Raw genomic sequence first — 26,978 nt, forward strand, 5'->3', positions numbered from 1 at the left:
AATTTGAGCACTTGTATTCAAACACATAACTGCTTATTTATTAAATCAGTTTCAGCACTTTAAAGTACTTTTCAGCACCTAATACTTATCGGCTACTTCAAATCAGCTAATCCAAACGGGCTCTTAACTGGTCAAAATGGGATCATAAGAACTTCTTGTGGCTCTATAAATTGATCTTTCAAAAAATTTTTACTTGTATATATTATTGCTAATTGTATTTGTATTGAGTTGATTCTCTGTATACTTGCAATGTTTTTAAGAACGAAATACATTCTTTGTTACGCCTTAAGAAGATTTCTGGCAAATGTTTCACAATGTTACTTATAAGCCTGCTCTATTGATTAAAGTTAGAATGGCCTTAATAATTAATATTGCAAACAGAATTTCTTACCACCTCTGACAAATTCCTATTATGCCCTTATTTTTGCTGATTATGTCATTCTGAGAAGAGGTTACCCAAAGTCATTTGGCTTTGTTCCATTCGTAGTTATTTCGACAACCTAATACAGCTTCAATATGTGCTGGAAACTCGAAGAAGTCGGAGATTTTGAGGTTTTGGCGACCGAATTTCCCACCTGAATCTTATCATTCAAGGTATTGGCGTAGTTCAAAGTTTAGTTTTATCCTCTATTTTGTTGGCCTTTATTGTTCCAATTTTGTCACCTTTAGATTGAAATCTGTAACTATATTGAGTTGGGTTTTTGCAATTTTGAAGAATCGTGTAATAGCAGGGATTTCACGATGGGTTTAACTGAAATGAATCTTCTCTCTTCCTCTGTGAAATTGATGAATAAAAATGCATTTCCATTCCGAAATGAAATATAATCATTAAGCTTAAGAGAGCTTTTTTTTACTGTTCGGGGCCAGCTTGTGCCCACTTCGACTATTTTCACCGGGTATCTGGTACTTCCCTTCAGCACATGTACCGGGGCTTAGACAGATGAGAAGAAATCAACTAGTGTTTTTTGTTTCTGTGGGTTTTGAACTTGAGAACTCATGGTTCTCCGCCCACTTTATTGACTATTAGGATACACTCTTAGGTGCGCAAGTCTTTTAACAACTTGTGAGGAAATTGGTCTAATGTGATTGTATCTTTTACGCCCCCGGGCTTTGGTCTACTGGTAAGAGTGTTGCTACTGTGTGGATTAGGTTCATGTCACGGGTTTGATCCTTGCCACAGACAAACGCCTGGTATTAAGAGGGACGGGCCCAGTTATCCATCGAGTACCGAACCTTGCGCCCCAGGTCCTCGAGACTTTCTCGGTTATCACCAAAAATGTTATTCTATCTTTTATTAATAGAGCTCAGCTTGGGTTAGGGGTGCCATACGGGTTTGATCCTTGCCGCAAATAAAAAAAATACTGGTTATTTAAGTGGAGAAGGTGGGCTTGGGGGGGGGGGGTTGTCCACCGAGTTTTGAAACATGCACTACGTGTTCTCGGGGATTTCTTGGTTATCAAAAAGAAAATGTTATTCTATCTTTTGTCAATAGAGCTCAGTCTGGAAAAGCATATTAGACTAATAGAGTGCCTTCTTGAAGCTCTCGATGCTGTTAACAAGATTGATTCTTGTCAAGCTTCACACTCCATTATGCAACTGAAACTTCACGTGGCAAAAAGTTAAGCACATATATCCAGAATTTGCGAATGATCTCTTTTCCTTCTCTTCTTTTGCCATTCTTTAGGTTAAAGCTGGTTGGTGCTCTTTCAAATACATTCTTATTGCTTTTTATGGTACCAAGTTTGCCCTTTTATGTGCTGATTTTAGCTAATTCTTAGTTAATTTGGTAATATAGTTATTATTCCTGCTCGAATGTATACCAATATGCTTCTGTAGGCGACATGATATTGGTTCTTTAGTCTAACTGTTGCTAGTTTATTTTTGAAATAAGTTTGAGAAGTATTTCTGCATTTTTCACTGTCAAGATAATTTACGTTGAACTATGAGTACAATTTAGTGAGACATCTGCGCGTTTTGAAGCTTATCTATGAAATTGTGGAACCTTATTTTGTTTGATTGACTTCTCATATAGACTCTTCACAATAGTTAAAGTGGTTATTTTGTTCAGAGCTAATAATATTCACTCTGACATGGAATGACTGCTTCCTTAAAAAAAGATGGAATCGAACTTACTAGTGACTAGAGAGGCATCATAGTCTAAATGGCTAGATCGAACCATGTTGGTTTTGTGTGATTTGACATTGTGATATATTGTATATTTATAATATTTATGTCATATACTTGGGACCATGTGTTGATCACAATGATGTTGTTTCTAGGTTCACCAAATTTGATATTTTTGCTTTGATTGCTTCGTTTGGGCCTTTTGAAGTTCTAACATGTAGCAGAAGTGGGTCAATATTAGTTGTTTTTTGTTGTTGTTGATGAAGTAATAATAGATTTCATTGCTGGCATCAAGAAGATGCATAATAATACAAAAGTTATGGAAGCAAAAAAGACTTTGTTAGCTCATTTACAAAGAGACTATTCTAGTACTAGGGAGCTAACGAAGTTCAAAAAGTTGTCAGGAGAATCTAAGGGGGAAAGGTAATGCCAATTATAAAGATACAAAAGACATCTAGCCTCGAGGGAATGATTTGGAGTTGATAAACCTTCAAATACCGTAGTAATTTGTTTTCTCTTAGAGATCTAGCTAATGCAATCTCCACATCAAAGTAACTAATTGTTATATTGATATTAGAATGACATAATTTCATTTTACAGGGTTTACATGAAAAGTTAGCTACTGGAGAAGTGAAGGACGGTAAATTCAGCCAAGGGACGCAGCACAAACAGAAAAATGGGATTTCAGAAATTTCTCAGATCCATTCCAAAACAAACCGCTTCTGATCGGACTTCACTGTTACCTCTTGCATTGCGAACTATAGATTCCTCAGTGTGCACCACCAACAACCTCACCCCTGTTGCCCAAAACCAACTGAACCAACTCATGGAAATCCACCTTAAACCTTCTTTCACAGCCAAAGATTTTCTCTCTTTCCTCAAGAATCACGTCCATTACCACCCTGTCCTCGCTAACCTTGACTTCTACCTCTTTAACTATGCTGCTTCTGTTGATTCTTTCCGCCATGATCACTCCACCTTCGAGTGGATGGTCCGCACGCTGGCCATCACCCACCGCCTCCAATTTCTTACTTCTCTCCTCCAATTTGTTGCTTCTAATCCCTGCCCGTGTGCTGATGGTATTTTCTCTTGCCCCAAAACTGAACCTATTTTTCGTTTTGCCATTAATGCTTATTGCAAAGCTGGTAGAATTGATGATGCATTGTTAGCTTTTGACACAATGAGAAGATCGATTGATGGGAAGCCTGATGTTGCTGTTTACAATATAATAATTCATGGATTTGTGAAGTTTAAGCATTTTGATAAGGCTCTGGAGTTCTATCATAGGATGATAAGAGAACGAGTGAAGCCTGATGTAATTACGTTCAATACTCTGATTGCTGGGTACTGTAAGAACTCGCAATTGGGCTTGGCTTTGCAAATGTTTAAGGAGATGAAAACTCATGGATGTGCACCAAATGTAGTCAGTTTTAATACTTTAATTAAATGGTTTCTTTTGGATGATAAGTTTGAAGAGGGGATTGGGATGGCCTATGAGATGACTGAGATGGGATGGGAGATTTCGGCAGTGACTTGTGAGATTTTGGTTGATGGTCTTTGCAGGAAGGGAATGATGTTGAAAGCGTGCGATTTATTGGTTGACTTTTCAAGGAAAGGGTTGCTGCCAAGAACATTTGATTATTTTGGGTTACTTGAGAGGCTTTGTAGTGAAGGGAATGTGGCTAGAGCAATGGAATTGGTGAATGACTTATGGAGGAACAGGAATTCTCCAAGCTTAATCGCTTGTACAACCTTGATTGAAGGTTTAAGGAGAACAAGAAGGATTGATGAAGCATATGAAATTATGGAGAAAATGCTACAGGAATGTATGCTTCCGGATAGTGTAACCTTTAATTGTCTACTTAGTGACATGTGTGATGCACAAAGAGCGAAGGAAGCGAATAAGATGAGGTTATTGGGTTTAAACAAGGGTTTGGATCCGGAGGCTGTGACGTACAATATTTTGATATCAGGTTTTAAGAGGGAGGGTAAAAAGAAGGAATCGGAAGCTCTGGTGGAAGAGATGTTGGATTTGGGGTTTATACCTGATATTGCTACTTATAACAGGTTGATTGATAGACAAGCTAAATCAAAAAGTTAATTTTCCTTGCACCTATTATCATCAAGTCGAGAAAACTTGTAAGGTTGCAATTTATCGGTCCATGTAGAAACAGGAGACATGCATATTAGGGAGTGCCAATGGATAAAGTCAATGATTTTCCTTCTTTTACTTCCAATCATCTCCAAAGAATATTGGTGAGTTATGTATTGTCTATATCTTTTTGAGAGTGAGTCGACTGAAGCAGCAGCTTGGAGTTCTCATGGATTGTAATGACACAAAATTTTGTCACCAGCAACTCTTCTATTTCTGAATTGCAACACATCATAGCAGATATGCTGGTTATTTTCTTAACTAACATGGATACAGTAAACTCTTCTGTGCACATTGAAGGAAGCTCTGCTATGCTGGAAAGAGATTCAACAAATGAAAAAAAAAGATTGGTTCTTTTGGATCCTTCCTTTCTTCAAACAAAACGAAAGAAGATAGAATCAGGCCGATTCACGAAATGCCTTTCTGTATATTCCTCAATGTCCCAGCTATTCATTGAATGCGAGATGCAGATGATTAGAATCAGGCCGATTCCTGAAACGCCTTTCTGGATATTCTTCAATGCCTCGGCTATTCGCGGAAAATGAGAAAACAGACGATTAATCATATTTTTCAGAAGAAATCGAATAATTTCTTGGGTATCCTACAAGATCTATTCGTTCATTTTTCTCTGATAGATGGCTAGTACTTCATCTAGGTTCCCTACTGTAAAGAAGCAACTTAAGAGAATATGGAGAACAGTACTCTTGTGTATTCCATGGTCAGTTTATCGGAGAGGAAACACACATGTTTTGGAGCCACTGAAGAAGCAATTCTTTAACTGAAATAACAGAGAATCTGTGATGGATCTGATAGGCCCTGTACATGCTAATGGAGTCGTGCCCTGTACCTGTACATAATTATTGAGCACCTACCTGGTGTTTTCATCTAATGAAACCTAGCTACGTATAAAAAGTTTGTTCGTCGTCATATTAATTACTTGGGATTCTTGTCTTTTATTTTGGTTGCATGAGTTACAAGCTACAGATTTCACGAACCGTTTAATTTCTCAGCATCTTCTCTCTTTGAGTTGAGGAAACTTAAATGGTTGCAATCTATTGATCCCGCTGTAGACAGGTGATTGTTATGAACAATGTACAGATCATTGTGTGATTAATCCTCCTTTTTACTAATGACAAAAAAGGGGAGAGAAGTGGACACATTATCTAATGTCCAGGATAGACACAGTTTATACATCAACAGAAAAAGTCAGAGACACATGTATATATTTAGGGGGAGAAGCATCAACTCAGAGCAAAGTTTCGTCAACTGCTCTCACCAATCACCACTCCTCAATTGTTTCTGAAGAAGTTTTGTCATCATAAAAAAGGTGTAGATTGTTAACCTCTGAAGTATTTTGATAATGATAAAAAGAGATATTCTAATATTTCGAAAAGACTAACATTATTTTCTCTTGACAGGAAAATCTGTTTGGATAACAAGCTAACTCACAAAGGAACATGAATCACTTGGATAGATGATGAAAATATGTCGAGCTGAATGAGAGACTCTGTAAACCACGTCAGATGACAAGAAAAGAAGATTGGTTCGAATAGTTTGGTAAGGACGAGCAAGATGCAGCTTCATTAATTACTCAAAAGAAATAATCAAGGGAATATATGAAGATACAATCAGCACGTGACAAAGAACATTACTAAGGCACCCAGACAACAGTACAGCCAAGTCAGCAAGAAGACCCAAGAGAAGGACTGTTCACATGCAAACCTAGTTCAGATATGCAGGTTGTAATCAAAGTGCATTCAATGATGCCGTTAGAGCTTAAAAAGTTCACGACACGAGAAGGCATGCAAGAAAGCAAGAGTTTAAATTTCATTAATGAAGAGGAGCATGTTTACAAGTTATGAAGGAAGAGAATATTGTCAACTAAGCTGATTCCAAGAAAAAATGCCCGAAGGACGAGGAAGACATTTCAAAAGCTGCAGAGAGAGATTGAAGGCTTTCGAGTATAAAAGGGAGCAGATCAAACTCTGTAGTTACTTTTGCAGATATGAAAGGTTTCTTTCTATCCTCTTGTATATCTTTGTAGAGATTGTACATTCTGAGTTTATTCACAATGTTCACCATAACCTTAATGTTGTAATGCTGTAAGATCGAAACTCGGTTGTTGAATTTAACTGGCTGTGAAACTCCCCTTCTTCTTTCTACTTCTTGTAATTGTTGGGTGCTGAGCGAGTTAAAACTGTCAGAGAATTTCGTTGTTGGTGAGCAAGTACAAACCAACTTGTAATCGTTCTGGTGTGCAAGTAAAAACCACACATTTGTGGTGACCATGTGAAACCACTTGTTTCTTGTGACTGAGTAAAACAGAGGAGTAATACAACTCCCATGGGAGTCAAAGGAACTGGAATAGGCACCACATTGGTGATCCGAACCAGTATAAAATTTCTGGTGTCACCTTTATTTTATTTCTGCATTTCTGATATTGGTCTTTATCTATAAATCAAATCTTATTGAACTATCCCTCTGAAAATTATTGGAAAAAGATTTAGAAAGAAGTGTTTTTTAAAACTTCGTCAAAGTGGTCCACTGAAAGTTTTCATTCGACTGGAAACAAATTTTGAAAAGAGATCTTAGATTTGAGATGAATCAGTGCAATTCAAACTCCCCTCCCCTTTCCCTTGAACTTTCACATATAACTTTCTTATTTCAATATGTTAATTAACTTTATAACATTTTTTTAAAGCAGGTAATATAGCATCTCTTTTCTTTTTTTCTTATAGCATCTTTTTTCTATTGCAATATTAGTATATATATTTTTAACTTCAATGTTTCAATATTCTAGATTTCTAGTTGTTGAGACCTTATAGAAAACATGTGAGGCTGAATAAGATTTTGTTTGTCATATATATATATATATATATATATATATATATATATATATATATATATATATATATAGAAGAAAAAAAATATTTGCAAAGTAAGAAAAGCATTCAATATAAAGAAAGTGGTGTGTGAACATATAGACTCTATGTATTGCATATTTGCCTCCTCTTTTGTTTGTTTTTGTTATTTTCTTTTGCCATGTCCACACTGTGCCAATGACTTGCAGAAAGCTTCATTTAGGACATAAGATTCTCAAGTCTTCAGCTTTTGAAATGAAAGATCAAAACCAAGAAAAAGTCACTGCCCAGCTCTAGGAAACTTAACAATTGTTTTGAAAAACCACCTATATTGACTACAATGTAATTAGTAGTACGGGTCTCCTCCTATTTATTATACTTTAGTGTTTCCAGTGTGAAAATTGCTTCCATAATAGAAAACTAGAGTAAAATTTTCAAGAAGTATTTAACAATTACTGACCACCTCTTGATATACTTAGCTGTAGTCAAACTTATCATTTTTGAGAGCCAATTTTCTGCAAATTTCTTCATTCAAAATCTTGTGAAGATCTCTGAAGGTACGTCCCAGAGTAGCAAGAGAGATGGCTGCTTATGCTGCTGTAACTTCTCTGTTGGGAACAATACACCTGATTTCACAATCCAGCTTAAAGCTTCAAGAGGGTCACAAAGAGCATTTGAGATTACTCTACAAGAAGGTTAGATCTTTGCAAGAGCTTCTTGACAATAGTGATGATGAACCAACAAAGGATTTGCAAGAAAAAGTAAAAGATTTAGCACAAGAAGTAGAAGACAAAGTTGAGTCGCGCATTCAAAGAGAGGCCCAGAAGACGCTTCTTAAAATGTTGCAACGAGTCTTCAACCTTCCAACAAAGGCCCATGGGAGGCTTCTTAAGATCATGCAACAAGCTATAAAAGACATTGATTCTGTTAAGGAGTGGTTCATCAAGCAGCGGGAAAATAATATTTCAGCTGGTGCTTCCAGTTCAGCACAATATCATGTTTCAACCATCGAAAATGATATGGTGGGGTACAACATTGAACAAGAGCTCATGCGGGATCAACTTAGGGGACACTCGTCTCAACTGGAAGTCATCTCCATTGTTGGTATGGGTGGCATAGGTAAGTCAACTTTTGCCAAAAAGATGTTTTCTGATCCCTCAATTATGAGCTTTTTTGATGTTCGAGGATGGATTACTGTGTCCAAGGACTACAGTTTAAGAAGGATACTTCTAGGCCTCCTTCAAGATGCTATTGGGGTGAAAGAAATGCTTGATAAGGTAAGCGATGATGCACTTGCAGATCGCTTGCAGAAAAGCTTAAAGGGTAGGAGGTATTTGATTGTTGTGGATGACATATGGAGCAGGGAAGCCTGGGATGGGATTAGACTATGCTTTCCAGAATATAGTAATAAAAGTAGGATATTGTTGACTACTCGAGACATGAAGGTTGCTCAGTATGCTAGCTTTCCTAAGGATCCTTTTCCAATGCGTTTCCTGGAGCTAGAGGAAAGTTGGAATTTGTTTTGCCAAAAGGCGTTTGACCAAAAAGTCTGTCCGATTGGATTTGAAGATGTCGCAAAGGAAGTTGTGGAAAATTGCAAAGGATTACCACTAATGATTTCTGTGGTTGCAGGGACTCTCTCTAGCAAGAGGACACTGGACGAGTGGTGGAAAGTAGCTCAAAGCGTCAGCTCATTAGTAAACCTTGATGATTATCAACGTTGCTCAGGAGTGCTTTCTTTGAGCTACAATCATCTTCTGTCTCATTTGAGAGCTTGTTTTCTGTATTTTGGAGTTTTCCCAAAAGCTAGTGAGATTTCTGTGAAGAAGTTGATTAGATTATGGGTTGCAGAAGGATTCTTAGAGCTGAAGGGGCTTGAGGGATTGGAAAAAGTAGCTGCTAATCTGTTACATGATCTTATTGATAAAAGTCTAGTTGTTGTTAGCAAGCAGAGTTTGGCTGGCAAAATCAAGACATGCAGGATTCATGATCTTCTCCATGATTTATGCTTGAGAGAAGCTGAAAGCGAGAATCTCTTGTACATGGCAAATCCAGTTACTTATGAAGGACCCAGAAGGGTTTCCTCTCAAGGTCGTCGGTGGGTGTCAGTTCATCCTAAGCGAGGTTGTTTTTCTTTCATTTTTTTGATGATCTTACTCACAACAAAACACGTTCTCTTCATATTTCTTCCAACATAACAGAGTGGCATCTTGAATTAGAACTAGACCATTTCATACTTCTTAGAGTATTGGACTTAGAGACATTGAGATTCGATTATTTCCCTCGTGAAATACTACACTTAGTTTCTTTAAGGTATTTGGCTGTGACAGCCGTTGAGATTCCAGAAGATACATCAATTTCCAAACTTTGGAACTTACAAACTTTTATTTTTCGCCAATATATTCCAGAACTCAGTGGGACCATATATTTATCAAATGGAATTTGGAAGATGTCTCAATTGAGACATCTCCACTCTACAAGGATGTATTTATATTCTCCTCCAAATGTATCAGCCAACGATGTTAAGTACTGTTTTTTGGAAAACTTGCAAAGTGTTTCTGGGATGAGTCCTCGTTGTTGCACCAAGAAAACATTTGAAGGGATTAAGAAAGTGAAGGAATTGGGAATTGGTGGCAATACAAGCGATTTTTACAAGAAGCCCAAATGCCTAGATAATCTTATATATTTACATGAGCTCGAGGCACTAAGTATTGCATCGTACAACTCTGAACCAGATGGTTTGTTTCTTAGGCTTCCATGTCCGGGTTATTTCCCACCAAATCTCAAGAAGCTGACACTTTGTCGCACTTTTCTACCATGGGAGGACATGGCAATCATTAGCAAGTTGCCCAAACTTGAGGTGCTCCAATTGAAGGCTCGTGCCTTTGCAGGTATTGACATTGTAGGAGAAACTGTCTGGGAAGTAACAGAGATTAGGTTTCTTGAATTAAAATTCTTGCTTCTTGAGAAGTTGCATCTTGACTATTGGAGAGCCACTGATGATTATTTCCCATGCCTTGAGCGCATAATTATCAAAAATTGCAGTTCCTTACAAGAGATTCCTAAAGGATTTGCAGATAGTATGACACTGCAGCTCATTGAGTTACATCAGTGTTCTCCTTCCCTTGTGAATTCTGCTGAGCTGATCCGGAAAGAGCAATTAGAGAGTCTGGGAAACAACATGCTTAAAGTTTATGCCTTTGACAAAATTAGAGGTAAGTAAAATAATTTTGAATGAATATTCAACAGCCATTATAAGTTTGACTCTGATGAACTGTGTTAAATCAATAGATAAGAATTAAACTGTTGATTGTGATAAGTTTTTCTGCGCATAACTACTATATTGTTGAATATAATAATGTAAGGAAATCGAATAGTTCATAACATCTGTTATATGTGATTGTCATGTTAGGGCCTTTTATTATGATATATAGATTCATTGAAATGGTGTATAACAATCGTTGCATGTCTTATCTAATATTTATATCAAACTTGTTTACTTTATGAATTTAGCTATTTACTTATTCATTCATGGCAATAATGAAGTTCATTACATATCTAAGTTCATAGTCTTACCTGTATATTTAGAGGCTTTGCCCATTAACCATATCGAAAGGAAGCATCCCGACGCATTATGAGAAAATAAGTGCAAATTTAGCTCAATAGTGACTAGGAAGGCTCAAGATCTACATATGCAAGAGAATTAAATACCCGGGATTACAGAGGCGTATCCACCTTGAGCGATATGGGTTTCACGTGAAAGCATACTTCTATAATGTTATATTTATTCAAAATTACTTAAAATATGTATGTGCATCCATTCTCAAAGACTCTCATGGTGTAACTATTATTGGGTGGGTGCACCATTACAAGTGAAATTGGCGGTTCAAATCTCCCCTCGAACGGTCTTATTTCCAGCATAGAGTATAAATATATGTGAAACCTACTAAAATTTTAAATATATATATATATAAAATTTTGAACCTATAATTTTAAAAGTATAGTGGGTTCATGGTAAGAGACTAAAGTTAAACGTGTCAAAAGTAAATTCTAGATGCACCTTTTTACAACAGTGCACTTATCCTCTTGAAATCCTGAATCCGTCTCTGCGCAGGAAGTAAGTTTTCAGGGGCCAAATGTCTTCTATGGTAACATAATCGAAAACAATCAAATACTTTGGTCGAAATATTTGTTCTTTCAATGCGCATAATTTAAGTATTGCACCTTTTCATTAAGATAGCAATAACAACAACAACAAGCCCAGTGAATCCCACAAGTGGGGTCTGGGGAGGGTAAAGTGTACGCAGACCTTACCCCTACCTAATGAAGGTAGAGAGGTTGTTTCCGAAAGACCCTCGGCTCAAAAGAAAAGTCAACTGATGTTTAAGCTTCTGAAACCCATCGGTAATTAGACATGGGCACAAATGAAGATACGTGAAACAACATATATCTAAGAATACGACACTATAAAAATAGATCCAGTCTTGTTGGAAAGTGGAAATATTGACACAATATGAAATAGCAAGGGGCTAGGCATAGAAAAATACGAGACTAGTACTAATACTACTGGGATGCCTAGACGAAACTCTAGACTGCCTGTCAACCCACAACCCTAATCCTCGACCTCCACGTCCTCCTATCGAGGGTCATGTCCTCGGTAAGCTGAAGTAACACCATGTCCTGCCTAATCACCTCACTCCAGTACTTCTTAGGTCTCCCTCTACCACTCCTCTGACCCACCATGGTCAACCTCTCACACCTCCTAACCGGGGCATCAGAGTCTCTTCTCTTCACATGCCCGAACCATCTCAGCCTCGATTCCCGCAACTTATCTTCTATAGGAGCCACGCCACCTTGTCCCTAATATACTCGTTCTTAATCTTATCTCTCCTGGTATGCCCACAGATCCATCTCAATATCCTCATTTCTGCTGCTTTCAACTTCTGAACATTAGATTTCTTGATTGGTCAACATTCGACATTAAGATAGCAATGAGATATTATTTTATCATTTCCAATAGATTTTCTCAATTTTAACTTAGTTTTAAACTACATTGTGTATTTTAAGTTGAAAAATGGGAGAATGAAGGCTAAATTCAAATTGTTGGGACATTTTCTGATAGAAATATAATAGAAACAACAACCCTTTTGAAAGGGTGCTATATGAACTGTTGAAATTAAAAAAAATCAGTCTCCTACATCTATGATAATCAGGGGACATTCTGACCAATATATGTTTGAAGTTAGATATGTTAAATATTTTTAAAAATATGTATGTGGTATAATGAGTTTCCAACTCTGATTATATCTCACCTTTTCACTTTACACTTACTGAAAATTCACTTGTAATGGCCATTGTATAGAGAGAAATTCTGATGAAGATTCTGGAGAATCAACAGAAGAAGTTATGGAAGAGACTGATGAAGATTCAGAGGAAGATTGAGCAAATCGGTTTTAAGGTAAACTTGTGTCATAGATGTGTCATAGCCCGTGCTTAATACGAGCCCAACAACTTGAAGTAATGCAATATAGTTGAAATGCAATATGCCTTAGCTTGGTCTGATTTGCATCCTCACTTGTTTATCGTCATGGTTGAATTAGATGTGCTAGAACATATTGCATGTTTGTATTAATCACTGAAGCTAGAGAAATATCCCAAAACAGCGTCTTCTTCAAAATTAACTTCATTGACTAAAACTTCGTCTAGTAACACTAATTAGCCAGAAGGCGTTTCATGTACAATTTTGTTACAGTTACATCAAGTTACAGTAAAATGTCGGTGCAACTACTGCTTTTTCATCATCAATCTCTTTCACACTACCGCTCAGCCATTAACCAGCTAACAAAGATTCTTGATGTCAAAACTTAAAGTAACCACAACCTTTTTTCACAAAAGTTGGTTGATATTCATATGTAGGGGTGGCAAACGGGCGGGCCGGGTCGGATATGAGCGGGTCAAAAACGGATAATTTTTTTAATAAAAAAACGGATAAATTATCCGACCCGACTCATATTCGAGACGGATAAAAACGGGTTTATCCGACGGATAATATGGGTATCCATATTATCCATAGCTTCTTAAATATGATCACTTATGAGAGAATTCCTAATCTTCCAGACTTAAGAAACTCCAATTTGAGACTTTACAAATTTGAAAGTTAAACACATTAGTTATCCATTGGTTATCTATTTTCTAAGTGGATAATATGGTTCTTTATCCATATTCGACCCATTTTTAAATGGCTTATTATCCAATCCATTTTTTGATGGATAATATGGGTGGATAATTGTTTTCTTTTAACCATTTTGCTATTCTCTATGCATATGCTATGAATGTTTTTTAGTCTTTGAGAACCTATTACCCCAACACTTGAAGAAGCTCTAATCCAGCTTGTCTCCACTTGCTTTTCTAGATGCATTTATGAAAGTTTAGTTAGCAATGAACTTACTCGAGGCCTGCTACATATATACCCTGTCTCAGCCTGGGGTGCATTCGTTTTTCTATGGGGATGGTTGATTTTATAGTGTTTTTACAGCCTTTAAATCCTCGGAACTTTATATTATATTTAGGTTTCTTTTCATTGTATAAGCTACATGAACTATTACTTTACTATGACAGTCACACATGATCTTTTCTATTTGCATCTGCAGGTTACCCTAAATGCTCACTTCTTGAATCACCTTGGTTTAGATAGTTTAGACATATTGATGGCCCCTTGAAGAAGAGTTTGGGTTTGAACTCCTGACAATTAAACTGACAAGAGCAGCTCCACATGTTTGTTATAGTTGTTCTCTCTGTTCAAGAATGTTAACATGTGGTTAAATGTATGATTTCTGCTGTGCTTTTTTGAGTTTTGGATAATACTTAATTATACAATTACTTTCGCCATTTGGTTCGGAACAAAGATATCCTGAGATTATAATTATGGGGAGAATTATAATGCAACATCCTATATGGGATAGATAGTACCAAGATTTTGGTATAAAAAGTGTACCGATTTTAGCTACTACCAATAATCAAATAGGGGGGAAATATAATCTCAAATTTTGTAGGTCTCATGGGGGGTGATTCATTGGAATTTGAGATTCAAGAGGAACCTACAAGATTGGGAGATAGAAGAATATTACAATTTTGTTGAGTTATTATATGAGCCGGGTACACCAAAAAATATATCGGATGTATAGGCAAGAGAGTAAAGATGGATTATTCACCGGTGTTTCATGTGCAAAAGCTCGGGCGAAGATGTGGATCATATCCTATCTCATTGTCAAGTGGCCAACAATATGTGGAGGGTGGTTCTAAATTTATTTGGAGTGCAATAGGTGATGCCAGGAATAGTGAAGGAGGCATTGCATAGTTGGGAAAATCCAAGGGTAGGGAAGGTTGCCCCTTTAGCAATCATGTATCATGTATATGTTTGGAACGAGAGAAATAGGAGGACATTCGATGAGGTGGAGCTAGATTTTTTTAGAATTGCACAATTGCACGGTAGTCTTTTATTTCTAGTTTTTTTTTTTTAATTTTTATTTGTGTACTAGAACATTGAGCCTCTTTTATCGAGAATCAAATTTTTGGTGTAGGTTCTCTTTTTTTTTTTTGGGGGGGGGGTTATACTTGTATACGGGATTTCCTCATAACTGTTAATAAATTTTTTTACTTTATTAAAACAAAAAAGAGTTACACTTTTTGAAATAATGCCTCTCCTCTGAAGATAAAAAAAATAAGAACCACTAGGAAAATTCAGGAGAAATTCAAAAAAAGCCAGATTTACAAGTGGTCATTCAAAAATAGTCACAGTTTTAAAAATAATCGAAATTTAGCCACTTTTCACGTAAAGATAAATCTAAACGAAAACACTGTTCAAAATCCGGAAAAATACTCCAGTATATTATACTGGAACTTTCCGCATGTTGGAGTTCCAGCATAATATGCTGGAAGTTCATACACAAGTGCACCGATCTCCAATATATTATGCTGGAACTTTTCGTATTGCAGCAAAATAGTGGCTATTTTTTAATGACTTTGCAAACGCTGACTATTTTTGAATGATCAGGCCGAAAACTGGCTAGCCCGTGCTATTTTTACGGAAAATTCTATCAAATTCAAAAAATTGCAATTTCTTTCTGGAAAGACCAAAAATACTAAAAAATGCACCTTAGAAAGCTTCACCAGACATTAAAAGACTCAAAATAGCAAACTCCAAATGTGAGTTCGCATTAAATATTTTTTATTTTATTTTATAATTTGAATTAAATTTAACAAGACCAAAATATTTCAATTTTGACAAACTTAAAGGAACAAAACTACTTAGGGTATATCTGGGGGGCTATTTTATACCGACCTCAAATTTATGGGACATAATATTAGACCAAACTCCAAAGGGATGTAGATTGTATTTTTGGACACATGAGAAGACAGTGTCCCTAAAGTATAATTCATTATTCCTTCTTATTTTTTGCGCATTAAAACTTAAAAATTTGTTGAAATGACTTCCAAGAGCAAATCAAAAGCCACAATCGAAACAACTATGCAAATCTGTTCAGTCTTGCGATAGATGTATTCGTTTGGTTGTGTACTTGTGTTACCCGGCAGGACTGTTGCAGTAAACATTGCTGCTTCCCCAGGTAAGAAATTCTTTGTTATGCAAGTATACACTTGAGATCGTTGTTGACTCCCAACTGTTTGTTAAAATGTCTCTGTTAATTTTGCGGCAGAAACACTCTTTTTTTTTTATGCATCCAATTCAGAATTTATCTCTCAGGTGAGATTTGTTTCAGGGCAAGTGACAGCAGCATTTACTTAGGTTCTAATAAGGATGTTGGTGTTTGACTTGACGTTAGTTCAGAATTTAGAGTCAGAGACTTTCAGAATGAGGGTGTATTTATTTATACACACATATATGCGCATTGTTGATGTGTATTTGAGATCCTTATTGTCGCCCAACTGTTTGATAAAATGTCTGTGTTAAATTTACGTCAGAAAGACTCCTTTTTTATGCATCCGATTCAGAATTTCTCTCAGGTGTGATTTATATTAGGGCATGTGATAGCAGCCTTTACTTGGGCTACTAATAAGGGTGTTGGTGTTAGACTTTACAGTCAATTCAGAATTTAGAGTGAGTGAGGGTCAAAATAAGTAAATATTTATATACAGATGTAGGTTCCGTTTAGCTATGTAATATTTTATAGTGCTAATGGTATGTATTTTTTTGAAGCAAAGTTGGAGGTTGTTCCTGCATGAGATAGGATTAGAAGTTGTAATGGTTAATTTGGATTAATCTTCTTGATGGTCACTCAACTTTCACTTTATTACACCAAAATCACTAAACTATTTTTTGTAATGAAAAAGTCACTCAACTTTACCTAAGATTAATGAAAATCACTAAACTATTTTTAAAAGTCACTTAACTTGGTTTAATGTATCATGGAAGGTCATTAGGAGGAAACAATGGGAACATTTTCTGGGATACTTAGGTAAAAATGAGGGACCTTTTGGTTACAAAAATTTGTTTAGTGATTTTGGTGATACTCATGTAAAGTTGAGTGACTTGCTTGTTACAAAAAATAATGTAGTGACTTTGGTGCAATAAAATAAAAGTTGAGTGACCACTCGCGAAATTACCCATGGTCAATATGTTTCGTCTAAATTATTTATTTTTTTAAAATTTATTTCAGGATTGCAAGATCCTCGGTGCAAAACATTGCAGACTCTTTCGGTTGTTCAGTACTATAATGGTAGGTGGAAACTTACTACTTTGAGGAATGAGAATAGGAAAAGGAATTCCAAAGGTGTATTTTGTATGATAGAAATTGGTTAACTTATATTATGGAACACCTTTTCTCAAGGGGAAGAAAAGATTTTCTTATTTGTGGGAGAAGTCATTTTTCCTTATCAATATCAAACTCCAACCCTATACCACTCACATCTGTTAACACTTAGACATTATTAGCAAACTTTTAGTGCTCTGTAATATCGTCAGAACATGATTTTTATAATATTCCTACAATTTGTATGATTACATGTCTTAACAACTTCTCATATCCGGCCGAGCACTTGAAAATGAATTTTAAGAAACACGATCTTATAAGGTAAAACATTTTCGAGGACAATTATTTTAAACATTTTCCTCCACGCCGACACACCTATGGTTGGTTGGGTAGTTAGTTTTGATATTTCAATAAGGGAAATGAACTAGTCTGACATATCAGAGATTTAGAATGCTAGTTGATCATCTGGCATATCACTGATATTTCAATAAGATGTTTAGTATACTTATTCTTTAAAGAGATTTTACAAGTTCTAATACTCCTTTCTGTGGGAGCGTTGGCATAACTGGTAGAGTTGCTACCATGTGACCAGGAGGTCACGAGATCGAGCTGAGCAAACAGCCTCTTGCAGAAATGCAGGGTAAGGCTGCTTACAATAGACCTTTGTGGTCCGGCCCTTCCCTGGACTCCGCGCATAGCGGGAGCTTAGTGCACCGGGCTGCCCTTTTTAATACTCCTTTCTGTAATTTTTATTTCTTTTGTTTTTCCAGCTAACAGCAGATTGGTCGAAGTTGCCAGTGGATCTTTTGGGTTTAATTGCTAGTCGTCTGCATTTTGTCGAAGACTGGGTTCGGTTTGGTGGAGTCTGTAAGTCATGGAGAACTGGTATTCTACAAAATGGCAATTCTTTGTGCTCTTTCCTTCCTTGGCTGATGCTTCCTCAGAGGACACATGAAAGCTCGCGCACGTTCTATAGTCCTTTCAAATGTAAGAGTTATGATATCTGTTTGTCAGGTGTTCTAGATAAACGCTGTTGGGGTTCTTCTCATGGTTGGTTGGTCACTCTAGGTGCCAATTTTGATATGCACTTGCTAAATCCACTATCAGGGGTCCAAATTTCACTTCCACCACTGAATAAGTGCCAAAATTTGAATACTCTGATATGTACAGGAAAGAGCTTTCGCGACTCGTTTGTTTCCAAAGTTATCTTATCTGCTAGTCCGTCTTCATCAGATTGTGTAATTTTTGCTCTCTATTCTGATAATTGGAAGATGGCATTTGCAAAGCCAGGTGACGTTGCTTGGACTCCCTTGAGTTCCATCCGTGGCCATGTTGATGATGCCATATGTCATGATGGAAAGTTTTATGCTATCGACACTTTTGGCGAAGTTCTGATTTGGGACTTCGCTGGCTCTTTCTTGAAGAAGATAGCTTTCACACCATCTCGCGATATGGATAATTTGGTGTATGTTACTACATATCTTGTCGAGCTAGAAGGTCAAATATATGCCGTAATGAGGCTTTTGTTTGATACACGAATCACAGATACTCCTTGCCTAAGCACTTGGAGTTTCAAAATTTACAAGTTGGATGTCTACAATGAGAAGTGGGAAGAAGTGAAATCTTTGGGTGATTGGTCTATTTTTGTAGGAAGCAATCATTCCTTCTCAATTTCTTGCTGTGCTTACCCAGAATGTGAGAGTAATTGCATATTCTTCACAGATGACTTCTCTGGAGTTTATTACAATGCAGTACATGGCTATGATATGGGTACTTACAATATTCAGAATGGCGGGATGCAACCTCTTATTCAGGAAAATGTATCTGCCTTTGCATTCTCTCAGCCACTTTGGATAATACCAAGTTTATCTTAAGGATTTCCAGTTGAGTGAGACGGTAATGTACATCATGTATCTGATTTTCTGTTAAATCTGATTTTTCGTAGCGATACTGCTAGATTAGTTCTTGTCCGGCCAATACAATGTGTTTTATTTGTATTTATAGTGTGAGCAAATGTTTGTTATGCTCTTAAATTGTAAATGCCTTGTAAGTTGAGATTTAACAATGGGCCGGCTCATGATAATACAAAATCTTCTCTCATTCGTTACCAAATCTTTCAAATTTCACTAGGTTGTAGGAAGTTTTACGCTGTTGAAAGTGTTAGCGGACACTGGGCACATTTTGGTTTGTCATTTCACTGGGTTTTTCGTTGTTGAAGAAAACAACTTTTATGCATTGCAGATATTGTGCGAGCTAGTTATGTTATAACATACCTAGTTGAGTTAGGGGTTCATATAGAGCAGTCTTTAGACTTTTGTATGATACAAGAGTCTCAGATGTTCCTTGCCTAAGAACAAGGAAAGTCTACAAGGTGGAAATGTGCAATGATTACTGGGAGAAAGTAAAATCTTTGGTTAATGTTCTACCCTTGTCTCTACCAATAATTCCTTTCCAATCCTCAGGTCTGTTTGTAAAGTTTAAGCAAAGAATTGCCTTGAGTGTCTTATTATGCAATAAGTAGCTATTGGATTATAATATACAACCTCTTCTTCAGAACATTACACGTTGCCTTCGCGCAGCCAAGTATGACCGATCATTGTGAGTATATTGGTAGATGGCCGGGACCAAGTTATTGTTATTTTTTTCTGCTTTTATGTTAAGCTTATCAATTTTAAAATAAATTATTGGCTACAAAGAGATTTTTTTTAATGAACGTGTCACAAGCTTACTCTTTTTTTTTTTTTTGTGAAGTTTTTGTAAAAACGTCTTAATTTTAAGGCTTTTAGAGTGAGCGAAACTGTATTGTTAAGGCATCATAAATGTAGTTTCTTGTTAGTGTATCCGTCAACAGAATATACACATCTACTTTGTTTTGCTTTTATTCCTCTTCTCTGTACACTAATGGCATAAATATAAGACTTTTGGTAGGAATCATATAACTTTTTCTTTAAAGTAGAATGGCATGAGTTATTGTAGTGGCATATCTTAGTAGTTAGTACTGATGAATTTTAAGTGTCAGCCACTGTACAAAGGAAGGATGTTTTAATCCTTTGTTAAAGTTTTCTAACAATGTCCAGTACAGTACCTTGCAGTTGGCGAAATTGAAGATAACAACAAGAACAACAACATACTCAGTGTATTTCTATAGTGTAGAGTTTAGAGAGGGTAGTGTGTACACAACTTTACCCCTACCTTATGAAGATACAAATGTTATTTCCAATAGATCTTCGACTCAAAAAAAGCAATTCTTGAAAATAAAAAATACTAGTGAAGAGGTCATGTAGATACTAATGAAAACAAGAACGGTAACAAAAGAAAAATAACAGAGCAATAAATTAAAATAATCGAAGTAAGGGAACAACATGTACTAATAGAAATTCGAAGAAATTTTTGCTATCGTCCAGCACTTTTACGAGGCAAAACAATTAATATCTGTTTACTCGACCATTCCATAGCAACATATTTTTGGTTAAAATAGTTGATAGTGTAAAAACTTTTCAAAACCCATAAATATAAGTTAATACATGAGTTTAACTTCTACATAGTTGTAGTGCAATTTTATATTATTAGGTCATTTTAAAGATAACTAAAAGTTAATATATTAAACTTTGGTAACTATTACAACGACTAAAATTGAAACTATTTTAACATGAGAAAGAAATAATTTTGTAATTTTACTACAAAAATATATATAACGTTCAGTCAATTTCGTTACTTTAAGAGCATACGAATAGACTCATCGTTTGCTTGTGTTCCTTGTATGCTACAAAGGCAGCGATGATGAAAATTCCTCCAAAAAAGCCTCACTTCTTTAAGCCTATTTTGCCAGGTTTTAAGCATGGAATTGTGAGTATTAATTCTTTTTTTTCTTCCATTGTTTTACTTTCTTGTTTCTTGGTTTACATCTTTTTTTTCCATCTCATATGTCTACGTACAAAAAGCTCCATATTTCTCTCTCTTTATTTGTTACTTACTCTTTTCCTAGGATATAGCATGAACTTTTTAGTTTCCCCATTACCGCAAAAGTCCTCTTAAAGAAAGTTTAAAGGAAAAAATCCTACGTATGCATACTATAAGAGCTGGCAAGAAAAAGATTTGATTTTTTGGGGGTTGCTGTTGATTGTTGTTATTGTTATTTTATATAACTGGGGATTGTGGGATAAAGGGAAAAAGAATTTTTGAAATCTATCTTGTCAAAGCACTGTACAAGCAACGCAGAGAAGGTCAAAAGATGTGGTGGGATAGCGACAGAGTCGGGATTTTCGTTAAAGGGTGCTAAAATATAAAATATTGAACATTAAAATATTCCACATATGTATATATACATAAAAAATAAAATTTATCTAATTATATAGTGCAATTTTACATGTTCGAGTTACGGGAATAGAGAAATTTTTTGATACAAAGTGATTTGGTAGGATGTGTGTGATCCTTCCACTGTTAAACAGATGTCTCGTGTTCAAGGCTTGTGAATGAAGAAATTCCTCTGGAGAGTGCGACTTCTTTTAATGGACCTTATATGGTGTGAATTTCGACAAAAAAATAAAAGAAAAAAGAAAACACAGAGAAGTGAAATTGAAAAGATGCCTTGACGGGATTCAAGTTATTAAAGTTAGAGTTGATAGAACTGATTTGTAAAAATCTTTGTTAGGGGTTTGGATATTATTGTGAATAGCTTCAATCATTAGTTGCATAGGTTTTTTCAAGAGTGATAAAATACTAGTACGATTAAACTCTGTATTGAAATGCTTTAAATACTTAATAGTACTAATACTCCACTTTTGCAGAAAATCCCCATAGCTTTTTCCAAGTATCTGAATGGATGTAATCAAGAACATGCAATACTGAGAAGGGCAGGTAAGAAGTGGGTGGTAAAAGTGAACGGACGGCTATTGGGTTGGGGAAAATTTGCAGAGGAACATGATTTGCAGTTGGGAGATTGTTTGGTGTTCAGACATGAAGGAAACATGGAGTTTGAAGTTTCAATCTTTGGTTCAAGTAAGTGTGAAAGAGAATATGAACAGCCTCTGCAAGGAGTTAGTGAAGGAGAAGAGGAGAGGGATCATTCTTGCAAGAAAATCACACCACAAGGTTTGGTATTTGGTTTCTATTTCATGTCTCTTCTTATTTTCATTCTTAATTTCTTAAATTTTACCTTATGCCAAGAGAGTCAATAGTATTCGCACTCAGTGACGAAGCTAGGAATTTTCCCAAGGGTGTTCAAATTTAAAAGAAGTGAAAACAATTTCCAACAAAGGGTGTTCGATATGTGTTATATACCTCTAAAACGTAATATTTTACCTATATACTGTTATACACAGTACCCTTATCACTATGTGGCTTCGCCACTGTTCGCACTTAATAGACTCTAATATTTTTATGATGGTGGCGTCAAGCCCGGCTTGCGTGCACCTCTACTATTTCAGTGGTTACCTGCTACCTCCCATCAACACAAGTACCAGATAACTCTACTCGTCAAGACTTAGGCAGATGGAAAAAAATCACTTTAATATTTTTTTGGCCTCCGTTAGGATTTGAACGTGAGACCTGATGGTCATGTTTCTACTCCAACTTCATTGACCACTAGGCCATGTCTTTGGGCATTATAAACTCTGATTTCTAACATATTGATTGGTGGTGGAAGTGTTCTATCCCAATTTCTGATTGTAATACAAAAGCTAATACAGTCTCTTTTGAGGTTTCCTATAGATCTGATAGACTATGTGGATGATAATATGTTCTACAAGAAGGAGACTGCTCTAACACCACTAACAACAACAACCCAGTAAAATCCCACTAGTGGGGTCTAGGGAGGGTAGTGTGTACGCAGACCTTACCCTACCCCGAAGAAGTAGAGAGGCTGTTCCGGAAGACCCTCGGCTCAAGAAAACAAAAAGACAAAAATGAGACAATATTAGTATCACCGCAGAAATCGTAGGAAAAATTAGTACTCTAACACCACTAATTGAGTGTATATTGTGAATAAAGTAATAATCATAAAGTTAAGCACAATGAAAGTAACACAAATATAACAGAAGAAAAAGTAAAGATTTAGAGGTCTTCTTCAAGCTCCTTCGAGTCCAAGGCCTTTGGGCCTAAGGCAAAGAAAGAAGAGACTAACAAGATAAAAGCCGCGAAGCATGTGAAAAATTAGAAAAGAGAGGTGTAAGTTGCAGGGTGTGGCTAGCTTTAATTATATTAGCTCGTAGCTAGTCATATTAGATTAAATTAGATCATATTTGATGCCCTCCCTCGAGGCGGAGGTGCCTCTTTTATAGAGGCACAGATAGTAACGGCCAACAAGTAATGCAGAAATGGATCCTTGGTTCAAGGAATCTGTCGAAAGACGTGAAAGTTAAGGCCATTACATTTGACATAGTCAGAAGCGATGAGGATGAAGTTGAGCGAGGTGGGTATGAAAGTTGCTTGTAAGGTATGTTTGTCGAGTGCTGGGCACACGAGCTGCTAAGGCTGTCAGTCTTGTGGACTTTCGTGCCTTCACGGTATGTCTATTCGTTTGGTCTGTCATGCTTCCATGGTTATGACAGAAATTTGCCACCACTGAAGTTTACACGGTGAAAAATATTATGCTAAGATCTGCTACATGCTGAAGCGCAATAAATAATATAGAGAACGGTACAAGGACTTTCCTCTTTTCATGAATGTTGTGTTACACAAGGAATGCTATGCACCTTGAATTTAATTAACACATGATCATGTAGTGTATTAGAATTTGAAAATAGTAGATTAATCAACCTCATAGATTGAAAAGCAATTTTACTAAGCAAAAATCTGCATATAGTAGGCAAGATGGACCTCAACACAGGTTTCGTCATTGAACTATTAATATGTCCTATTGTTACAATAGACCCTTGTGGTCCGGCCCTTACCCGGACCCCGCACATAGGGAATGTTAGTGCACTGAGCTGCCTTTTTTTACTGATAAACAAATATGTCCTTTTGTTCATAAATTATATCTAGTATTTTTCCGTATCTTTTACATATTCTTTTTGTGTAACTAGTCAATACAACAGAAAAACCAAAGCTCAACATCAAGTCGTCACACAAGGCTTTCCCCAATGTAGAAGCTGCACAGGACATGCCTCTTGATCGCCCTTATTTCATTTACACAATCAAACCATATTGCCTTTCAAAGAGTTTTCTGGTAAGTTCAAAGCTAATATATAATTCATTCGTTTCACTCGAAAAGATGAACTCATTTTGCTATGGTGAACTACTTTTTCTATAATAATATCAAAATGTGAAGCATAAAGATGAACTGTTTTTGTGCAATTGATTATAAACTGTTTCAGCAACTTCCGGGACCATTTGCACGAGAAAACGATCTTAGGAACAGGAAATGTACGATAACAATAAGGGATGAACAAATGTCTTGGACGTTTAGTCTATATTCTTCTGGCTCACATACCTTCATTGGAGGTGTATGGAGTAAATTCTGCATCGCGAATGGCTTGAAGGAAGGAGATCAGATAATGCTCGAGATAGTTGCAAATGGAAAGAACCCTATACTGAAAGTTTACGGCAAGTTTCTTATCTAATCACTTCTCTTAAACTTAGTTCAACTTCCCCCTTTTTTTTTAATTTCATTATTTTATCATTTCTTTACCCTTTGAAATTTATCTTTTTTCTTGAATTATGCCTATAACGATTCTGTTTTGTTTCAATAATGTTCTTCTTTTGGTTTTAAATCCTCTTCATTTTCAGTGTCTGACATTTTATTTCATTTTAAAAACTAGATTTGATGGGAAATGCATCACTCCAGCCCAAAGGAAAGAAGACTAATTTTGATACTAAAAGAGTTTCCACTGAAGGTCTGAATTTCAAGAGCAAATCCTTGTTGCTATATGTTGTCTTTTAAATTCATCTCCAGTTTCAGTTCTGAAATTGTTGTTCCAATTTTTAAAACTAGATTTGAGAGCAAATGCATCACGTCAGCGCGAAGGAAAGAAGCCTAAGTTGGATGCTAGAAGAGTTTCCACTCGAGGTTTGGTTACAAGAGCAAATCCTTGTTTCTGTATCAAACACCCTATCTTTTCTTTTCATTTTTCTGATTCTAATGTTTCTTCTTTCTTTTCTTTTCTTGTGCTTTTTATTAAAGGAATAACAGGCCTAAGGATTAAGACCTCAGATATGCCTGCTACAAAAGCACGAGTCCGTGCTTTAACATCTGCTAATGCTAACCCTCATTTTATTTCTACTATTAGGCCTTATTTTATCAGCAGGCCTTCCCTCGAAAGTAATTTGAATTAACTTTAGTTAAGCCCTTAATAGTTAAGATCTTCGGTAGTAGTTTTAGCAGAGGCGGAGCTAGGATTTTAATCTTTTAGGTTCGGGATTCTAATCCTTTTAAGTTACTCGATTCTAAATTAATAATTTGTACATATTCGATTAATTTTTGAAGATAAATACAAGGTTTGAATCAAAGCTATTGGATTCGGACGAACCCGCTCCCGGTACTCTAGCTCAGCCCCTGAGTTTAGAAGGGGAGCCTTGGAGTAACTGGTAAAATTGTTGTCTTGTGACTAGGAGGTCACGGGTTCAAGCCGTGGAAACAGCCTCTTGCAGAAATGCAGGGTAATGCTGCGTATTATAGACCCTTGTGGTCCGGCCCTTTCCCGGATCCCGCTCATAGCGGGAGCTTAGTACACCAGGTTGCCCTTTTTTCAGTAGTAGTTTCTCTTTTTTGTGATAACGCGGCATTGATCCATAACATACTGGGATAAATGTGAGCAGTATCTTCCAGCGGCTTTTGCAAAATCAAATGGCTTGGCGAATAAATGTCGTCAGATGATTCTCAGAGATGAGAAACAGAGATTATGGCCAGTGCAGGTAGGACCGCTGGGACATCACTTTGCAATTACCAGGGGATGGCGACAGTTCAGAGAAGCAAATAATGTCCAAGTAGGAGATACTTATAAATTTGAACTCATCGACAATGGCACAATACCTGTAGCGCATTTCTACTGTGAGTATATGTATTAGTTCCCTTTCATTTCATTACCCTCCTCCAACTTATACATGTCTTTTCTTCTTCTTTGCCACTTCGCCTATAAGGAATAGGTAGATATTATGGAACCATAAACAAGTTTATCTATAATAGTGATGGTATCATACTGTTGTGCCACTTATTGTTAGTGCTATTGAAATTCTTGAAAATGTTATTCAACTCTACTTTTGAACTTAAACAATGACAACAACAACAGCGGACCTAGTGTAATCCCACATGTGGGGTCTGGGGAGGGTAGTGGGTAGGCAGACCTTACCCTACCTTTAATAAGACAGAGGGGCTGTTTTCGGGAGACGAACTTGAACGAAAGCTTGAATATTTTTAATTGTCGGGATGTATTGCTTAATGAAGAAAATCTGCTTTAGATTGCAATGATCCTATAGTGGTTTTGTACAACGATTGAGTTTGCAAGATTTAAATTCACAGCAGAAAATGCCTTGGGCTGTTATAACATTCTGCAGGTAAATATTCTGGGAAGGATGCCAAGCATCAGAGAAGTCATTGACAATGTAAAGAAGCAGTTGGTGATTGGCAAGGAAAACGAGCATCGAAGAATATAATGTTCTTGGATCTAGTATATATATTTAGTTAATATATCAGCAAAAAATTCTGCAGACGTTTTTGTTATAGTCAAATGCATTGTACAGTTCCAGCACCATCTGTGCTGGTTATGATGAATTGAGAAAAAACTTACTTTTGTGTGGAGGGGAAGATCTCTTTATATATAGTTCAAGAAAGAGTTGTATTTCTTTTTAATAGAATTTTCTTATCTGAAAGAGCCGAGAGTCTATTAATAACAACCTCTTTACCTTCACAAGATAGGGGTAATGTCAGAGGCGGATCCAGGATTTGAAGTTTATGGGTTCTTGTCGCAATCTCAAATTAATATACCATAATAACTGAGTTCATAGTTAGATATTTAGTAAATTTTTTAATAAAAATATAGGGTCTACGCAAAAGTTACTGGCTTTGCGGGAACCCATACACTATACTGTAGATACGCCCATGGGTAAGGTCTGTATATACACTATCCTTCCAAGACTCCA

General features: G+C 36.3%; 2 protein-coding genes across 10 annotated transcripts; both read left to right on the forward strand.

Annotated features, from left to right (window-relative positions):
• Positions 1-518: 518 nt before the first annotated feature.
• LOC107805296 (putative late blight resistance protein homolog R1A-3) lies at positions 519-14,041 on the forward strand. The gene is given in 7 exon segments (XM_016629302.2): positions 519-594; positions 2,725-5,603; positions 5,695-6,288; positions 7,685-9,281; positions 9,284-10,352; positions 12,500-12,595; positions 13,788-14,041. Coding segments are annotated over 4 exon segments (2,856 nt in total). The 5' UTR covers positions 519-594; positions 2,725-5,603; positions 5,695-6,178; the 3' UTR covers positions 12,580-12,595; positions 13,788-14,041.
• A 1,404-nt stretch (positions 14,042-15,445) lies between these two features.
• On the forward strand, positions 15,446-26,708 carry LOC107805293 (B3 domain-containing protein REM7). Of its 9 annotated transcripts, none has more exons than XM_075253381.1 (8): positions 17,675-18,800; positions 21,692-21,995; positions 23,927-24,069; positions 24,218-24,446; positions 24,662-24,736; positions 24,835-24,909; positions 25,659-25,890; positions 26,394-26,708. In XM_075253381.1, the coding sequence occupies exons 2-7, from the start codon at positions 21,872-21,874 to the stop codon at positions 25,700-25,702; spliced, it is 690 nt and encodes a 229-aa protein (XP_075109482.1). In that variant the 5' UTR covers positions 17,675-18,800; positions 21,692-21,871; the 3' UTR covers positions 25,703-25,890; positions 26,394-26,708. The 9 variants fall into 9 exon arrangements, with proteins under 9 accessions (XP_016484787.2, XP_075109479.1, XP_075109482.1 ...); XM_016629297.2 differs by lacking the exon at positions 17,675-18,800 and adding an exon at positions 20,561-20,750; XM_075253379.1 differs by having other exon boundaries at positions 24,835-25,890.
• Positions 26,709-26,978: the final 270 nt, after the last annotated feature.

Source organism: Nicotiana tabacum, chromosome 5 (genome assembly GCF_000715075.1).
Source record: "Nicotiana tabacum cultivar K326 chromosome 5, ASM71507v2, whole genome shotgun sequence".
NCBI classification, from domain to species: Eukaryota; Viridiplantae; Streptophyta; class Magnoliopsida; order Solanales; family Solanaceae; genus Nicotiana; species Nicotiana tabacum.

What these genes read in the sequence shown, in the direction of transcription:
- LOC107805293 (XM_075253376.1), top strand. Translation starts at nt 20,682, where the DNA reads ATGATGAAAATTCCTCCAAAAAAGCCTCACTTCTTTAAGCCTATTTTG. An exon ending in CAGGTTTTAAGCATGGAATT is followed by an intron (nt 20,751 to 21,691) that starts GTGAGTATTAAT and finishes CCACTTTTGCAG; the next exon opens with AAAATCCCCATAGCTTTTTC. An exon ending in GCCTTTCAAAGAGTTTTCTG is followed by an intron (nt 24,070 to 24,217) that starts GTAAGTTCAAAG and finishes AAACTGTTTCAG; the next exon opens with CAACTTCCGGGACCATTTGC.